Source organism: Diplotaxodon limnothrissa, linkage group LG14 (genome assembly GCF_057381915.1).
Source record: "Diplotaxodon limnothrissa isolate DT_005_m linkage group LG14, D_limnothrissa_male_GT1.1, whole genome shotgun sequence".
Taxonomy (NCBI): Eukaryota; Metazoa; Chordata; class Actinopteri; order Cichliformes; family Cichlidae; genus Diplotaxodon; species Diplotaxodon limnothrissa.
This window is the reverse complement of record NC_140609.1, coordinates 24,842,901-24,850,196: the sequence shown is the minus strand read 5'-3', so window position 1 is coordinate 24,850,196 and position 7,296 is coordinate 24,842,901. Positions and strand designations below refer to the sequence as shown.

At 41.8% G+C, this 7,296-nt stretch overlaps 1 protein-coding gene across 1 annotated transcript in view; it reads left to right on the top strand.

Moving 5' to 3' along the window:
• Positions 1 to 370: 370 nt before the first annotated feature.
• Positions 371 to 7,296, top strand: part of LOC146618889 (uncharacterized) — a 28,625-nt gene continuing 21,699 nt past the window's right edge. The window contains exons 1-3 of the mRNA XM_085371329.1: positions 371 to 398; positions 482 to 514; positions 1,671 to 1,713. Of these exons, the coding sequence (XP_085227455.1) occupies positions 371 to 398; positions 482 to 514; positions 1,671 to 1,713 (104 nt within the window). The remainder of the gene's footprint in view (positions 399 to 481; positions 515 to 1,670; positions 1,714 to 7,296) is intronic.

The window sequence follows — 7,296 nt, the reverse complement described above, 5'->3', positions numbered from 1 at the left end:
TGAACCCACCAACAGGACAGGAAAGCCAGGTTCCCCTAATAAATCTTCATCTCAGTGGGATCTATTTCAGGTATAGAAATCAGTGCACACCTGAGTGCGGTGTGTTTAAAATTGGAATCTATATTGTCTAGAGCAGCTGCATACTTTAACAACTGCATGTTACAAGTCTTTTATTGTTGCGGAGCTTCTTGGTTTGCATACCATGTAATCAAGCGCTCTGGTTGTGTGCCCCCGCTACCTTGACCCTCTGGTTATAAATGACATATTTTTAGGCGTTATTACGTGGGAGGTGGGGCTAATTAGACTATTTAGCCGCATATGTTTGCCTCTCAGACTCAATGGGAGACACATTCTCCTAAAAGGATTACAGATGTACCTGCTTCAGACTCTCGGGTTTGGTAGGATTTCGTACCTTTGCTGATATAGATATATTTGAGTATTTTAAGGCTGTATAATGATGGTTCTCCACCTGTTCTTTTAGCTTGGCTGATTTTTGGATTCTCTACTGATTGTGGTAAGTGATATTGATTTATTTATTAGTTCTTTTTGAGTTGTGAGGATCCGTGTATAGGGCCACTGGCTTGACACAACTGATAAGGTTCCGACTGCTGGTGCGCTGTTTGTGGAAGCTTTGAGAGAGAGAGAGAGAGAGAGAGAGAGAGAGAGAGAGAGAGAGAGAGAGAGAGAGACCGTGCGTCATAGGTAATAATGCTTGGAGGCAAGTTACTTTCTTCTCCACTTCCCACTGCCAGTATTATAAATAATAATAGCATAAATAATAATAGCATGCATATATATATATATATATATAGATAGATAGATAGATAGATAGATAGATATGACGGGCAGAAAAGGGGGGGGGGGGTAATAAAGGGATAGCGTAAAAAGAAATGCACAATGTATCACCAACTGCCTCACCGCTATTAACAAACAAGCATGCAACACCTGGAACACAAACAAATCCACAGGTATATAAATCAGCTAACTTCTTGTGGTGTGTGTGTTGTTGTTTTTGGGGGGTTTTTCCCATCTTTTTTCATCTTCTAGTAATTTACTGTGGCGTTGTGGGAAAAAGAATGGGAAAGGTGATAGCATCAGATGCGTGATGTCCGGGCGTGGGCGGCAGACTGATTCATCCATTTGAAGACACCTCGGGGCAGTCTCGTGGGTTCTTCAGGGACGTCAGACTGTAGAATCATATATGTATATCTTGTATAGTTAACGAGTGGTATGGGGAATATTATTGGAGCAAAAGGATTTGTTTGTGCTTCCCAAACATTTAGATCTGTGAGGTCAGTTGTGTGTGCGTTATCAACTCGGTGTGTGTTTTGCAAGAATATTTACAGAACTTCATAAATAGTTCAAAAGGTGCATAGGCATCTGCAAATATGAATTAAGAACCTCTCGTGCATGCAGACCTTTAAATGTAAATTCAAACTTGAGGGCGTATTATGAGTAAATGCCCGGGACAAATCTATAAACGCCTCCAGAGATGTTCAAATTCTTCGATTAAATCACTGAAAATAGAGACAACTGTTTTACCGTCAGTCTTTTTTTTTAACCTGTGGTTCTTTACATTCTTTACCGTAGACAATCAAGATTCCTAATGCTATTCAATTTTAGTCCAAGTTTTTAGTAACTCATCATTTTCAATTTGTGCTTGCTGACAGTTTCTGCCGCAGGAGCAAACGCAGCCTCCAGAAACGACTGTGGGTGAGTCACTGTTTCTTCACTCGCTTTGTGTTCTTTAATTTCTGGCCGCTGATCAAAGGTCAAGCGTTTGGTTATAGACTACAGAGAACTCATTGTATTGATAAGGCTCCTCGCAATTTTAGAGTTCGAACAATTGTGTTGATTACAGTCGAGGCAGAGTGGTTATGCGGTTGTGCAGATGATGTTTTTTGCGAGGGCGGCGGCAAAGATGAGTGCAGTGCCAAGGGATTGTAAGTTGAATGAAATGGAACAGCGTGTGGTGACTGGATCAGATTTCAGTCGACATGTGTGAAGGGAACCTAGGTGATAAGGAAGTGTTGGGCAGGTGTGATGATAAGGAGAGAAAATAAGTTGGTTTTGGATTCTGAACACATTTGACTGCGTGAGAGTGTGTGTGTGTGTGTGGGGGGGGGGGGGGGGGGGGGGGGGGACGCGAATACAGATTAAATACATGGTATGCAGAAGCAGACGGTGCAGTCTGAAAGTGAATGGGAGACTTCAAGGTGGTGTCAGGTCAAACTAGATGGTGGTCTGCAGGATGATTTAAGAAATCAAGGATATGAAGCAAGAAAAGCAGAGGCAAGGGTCACATGGTGAAACTGGAAACAGAAGAACATAGAGTTCTCGGAGGATAAAGTACATCAAAGTATTTAAAGGGAGAGGTTGTCAAAGAAAAAGTGTGATATTCAGGGAGATGAATGTCAACAGGCTGTGAGGAGGTTGAGGACACACATGCAGACACATAGATGCGAGAGTGAGGTTTAACAGTAGGCAAGCCGTTTATTAATACCTGAACATAAAAAAGCAAGAGGCAAAATGGAAACTGAGGTTTAACTAACATAAACTGGGTGAACTAACTCAAAACACTGAACAGCAAACCCGGAGATGGACACAGAAACATGGAGAGAGAGAGGGAGCAAGTTTGTGTGACTAAGGCTAGAGATAGAAATGTACAATGAGTAAAGAGAGCCTGTTGAGAGGGTGGAGAGTATTCTGAAAAGCTCATGAGAGTCAAAAGTGGAAGGATGGAGGAGTGTTGAATCAGGAAGTGCAGGACATGAAAAACACACACCACTGGGTTTTTGAACAGTTTTCACTCAAAGTCTGTCATCACTGTGAGTGCTGCTATAAAGTCAACTAAATAAAGTAAAAGGTATAACATTTATTTTAAAGCATATCCAGGCACTATGCATTACTGACACTGTAGGTATGAAAGGTGCTGCGCTGCAGTGGTTTGATCCATATCGTTTCCCTTCGGCAGTGTCATTAGAAGGCATAGCATACATTTTCACTGCTTTGCAGATGATACCCAACTTTGTCTATCCATGAAGCCAGATAACACACACCAATTACTTAAACTGCAGGAATGTCTTGAAGAGATAAAGACATGATTTCTAAATTCAGATAAAACTGACATTATTGTACTTGACCCCAAAAATCTTAGGCTATGTTCACACTGCAGGCGAAAGCGCATCAAATCCGATTTTTTTGACCCTATGCGACTCATATCCGATCATGGTATGACAGTGTGAACGGCACAAATCCGATACTTTCAAATCCGATCTGGGTCACTTTCGTATGTGATACTGAATCCGATACATATCCGATGTTTCAGAAAGCGACTGCTGTTTGAACGGTCAAGTAGCATTAAATCCGTCTTTTACGTCACTGACACAAGACAGACGCCAATTATCAGCTCCGGAGAAGACATCGCGAACGCTTCCTGGCCATCCGGTGAAACTCCTGGGAAGACAATGTTGGAGAAACGTTAACATTTTATTTGTACTGTATAATCTGCAGACTCTTACAGAAATCTGCAACTATCCTTTGAAGCACCGCTCCTCTCTAAAACAGCAATAAGGATCATTATTTTGGGAAACGTGAAGTCGGAAGTCTTTATATTAAGGGCCATCAGTCAAACAATATTGTTTGCTCTGGGTCTAAACAGAGCGCGTTGTGTGTGACTTCTTCTTTTGCGCATGCGGGCCGCTTTGAGCGTTCACACTAGAGCGCGTTTGCGGTCGCATTTTATTTGTAGTGTGAACGAGCAGACAAAAAAATCGGATTTGATCAAAAAATCGGAATTGAGCATCAAGACCTGCAGTGTGAACGTAGCCTTAGAAATATGGTGTCTGCCACAGTGAATAAATGGACTCAAGCGCAGGACTTTGTTGACCCTGAAGATGAACAGTTTATTTACAATGTCACCAGGTGCTATATACAAAGATGCAAGGGGAAAGGGGCTCCAGGGAATCCGGGGAGGGGGAAGGAAACACTCCACACTCCTGTTCGACCACACACGCTACTCGTAAACCACTTGCGCTCATGAACACACTCCAGGGATAAACAGGTCCAGGAAGATCTATATACAAGAGAGCACAGTTTCAAGCTAGGAAAGCACTAGAGACAAGAATAAACAGCAAAGAGCTGGGGCTACACTGACCTGTGTCGTGCAACGATCCAGCAATGACAAATACTGAGCTGTTGTCTTAAGTAGTAGCTGGAATGGAAGTATAACAAGCAGTGGGTGAGTGATTATTTGCAGGTTCGTAGGCCAGAAGCGGGAACTTGCAAGGAGTTCCACCCAGGCAGAGGAGAGGGAGGGAGAGAGAAACAAGAATATTAGAGTGATGCTGAAAAGCTAGTTCATGCATTTATCACTTCTAGGCTTGACTACTGTCATTCATTATTATCAACTTATCTTAACAACTCCCTGAAGTGCTTTCAATTGATCCAAAATGCTGCAGCAAGAGTACTGACAGGGACTAGAGAGAGCATATTTCTCCTATACTGGGTTATTTTCATTGGCTCCCTGTTTGATTCAGAATCTAATTCAGTAGTACCATATCACTCCAGTAGAGAAGACTGTAGGCTTACATGTGGATCCTGGAGTATTTAAAAGTACAGCATTTGAATAAAGTGAGTACACTCCTCACATTTTTGTAAATATTTTGTTATACCTTTTTATGGGACAAGATTGAAGATATGACACTTTGATACAATGTAAAGTAGTCAGTGTACAACTTGTCTAACAGTGTATTTAACAGTGTATATGCCTCTCTAAACAATTTAACACACAGCCATCATTGCCTAAACCACTGGCAACAAAAGTGTGGAGGGTCATCCTTTCGGTGCTCAGACAATACACCACACAGCATCAAATGGCTATTGTCCCAGAAGGAAGCTTCGTCTAAAGATAATGCACAGGAAAGCCCGCAAACAGTTTGTTGAAGACAAGCAGAATAAGGACCTGGATTACTTGTGGTCTGATGAGACCAAGATAACATTATTTGGTTCAGATAGTATCACGGCTGTGTGGTGGCAACTAGGTGAGGAGTACAAAGACAAGAGTGTCTTGCCTGCAGTCAAGCATGGTGGTGGGATGTCATTGTTTGGGGCTGCATGAGTGCTGCTGGCACTGGGGAGCTATAGTTAATTGAGGGAACCATGAATGTCAACATGTACGGTGACATACTGAAGCAGAGCATGATCCCCTCCCTTCAGAAACTGGGCCATAGGACAGTATTCCAACATGATAACAACCCCCAAAACACCTCCAAAAGACCGCTGCCTTGCTAAACGAACTTAGCAAGGTACTTAACTGGCCAAGCATTTCTCTAAAGCTTAAACTCTACTGAGCATCCGTGGGAAGTCCTCAAAGGGAAGATGGAGGATCAAAAGGTCTCTAACATCCACCAGCTCCAGTATGTCATCATGGACGAGTGGCACCCCGTGAAGCTCTAGTGAACTTCATCCCCAACAGAGTTAAGGCAGTGTTGGAAAATAATGGTGGCCACACAAAATATTGACACTTCGAGGACAGCTTGGACATTTTCACTTAGGGGTGTATTCACTTTTGTTGCCAGCAGTTTAGACATTAGTGGCTGTATGTTGAGTTATTTTTAGGTGACAGCAAATTTACACTGTTATACAAGCTGTACACTGACTACTTGATATTGTATCAAAGTGCCATATCTTCCATGTTGTCCCATGGAAAGATATATTTGTATATTTACAAAAATGTACTCATTTTTGTGAGATATTGTATAATGGGAGGCAGAGCCTCCAGCTTTCAGGCCCCTCTTCTGTGGAACACGCTTCCAGTTTGGATTCTGTAGACAGACTCCCTCTCTACCTTTAAGACTAAAAGGCAGGGAACTTAACTTTCCTTGACTTTTCCTTAAAACTTTCCTTTTTGAGGAAACATATAGTTAGGGCTGGTTCAGGTGACCCTGAATTCTCCCTTAGGCCATGTCCACACTAACACGTTTTCGTTTGAAAATGCATCCTTTTGCCTCCGTTTTGGTCTTCCGTCCACACAGAGAGTAAAGATTAATATCAGTTTGTACATGCTTCAGATAGCTTTTCTTCAAATTCTTTAATTCTCACTCGCTTTTGCAGCTTTGTACTTTTGTGTTACTCGCAGCAACAACTCCACCTCTTTGTTAGTCCATTTAAAAAATTCGCTGCTTATCCTCAACATTTTGCCGCGACGTTTCAAAGAGCCAGAAAGTAAATAAATGACTGACAGAAGTGAGGTAGGTTGAATCGTCTTGTGTTTCACGCATGTGCAGTACTGGAGCATTAGTGTTTTCGCCTGTTTCAATGTGGATGAATAACTCTGTGAAAACGAATGAAAACGATAGTGTGGAGTGTTTTCAGACTTATACATCATTTTCAGATTTATCCGGGCTAGTGTAGACATAGTCTTAGTTATGTCACAGTAGGTCTAAGCTGATGGGGGAGTCCCATGACGCACGGCGTGTTTATTCTTCACTGATATTTTTCACACACAATATTTGTCTGTACACTACTCTGCATTTAATCAGTGGGAAACTTTTCCTTCCCACTGTCACCAAAGCGCTTACTCACAGGGTGTCATATCATTGTTGGGTTTTCTTTATTTTCTCTTTATTATTGTAGGGTTTTTACCTTACAATGCAAAGTGCCTTGTGGTAAGTTAAGGTTGTGATTTGGCGCTATATAAATAAAATTGAATTGAATTGAACTTTTATTTATACTATAGGGAGGGCCATCTTTTTAAGCAGTAGTACAGTAAATTACCTTGTATATTGTATTTTACAATGACAAATAAATGAACCATGAACTTTGAATGGATTAGTAAGGAGGAAGAGAAGACAGCAATGAAGAGGCTGAAGAATGAAAGGTAGTTGGTTCAGATGGCGTACCTGTGGAGGAATGTGAGAAAAATAGAGAGGTATCCTTGTACTAACACTCTGAAAGCAATGTAAGCTTTGAGAGTATTGATGGAGTGCCAAGGTGCAACGAGAGGAAATGTGATACTGTATGAAGAAATCAGGAATTCCAGAGAAAGATATGAGGCTGATGAAGAAGATCTATGGAAACAGTGAGACAATGGTGTGTGGTAGGAGTGACAGGTTCATGGTGGAAGTGGGATGAATGTCAGGTGTGATTTGGGACAGAAGAATAGCAGCAAGAGTGAAAGGGAAGGTTTACAAAATGGTAGTGAGACCCACTATGATGTGGTGCCTAGAAAAGGAGACAGTGGCACCTAAAAGAACACAGGAGGTTGACATCCAGGAGGCAGAGTTAATGGAAAAT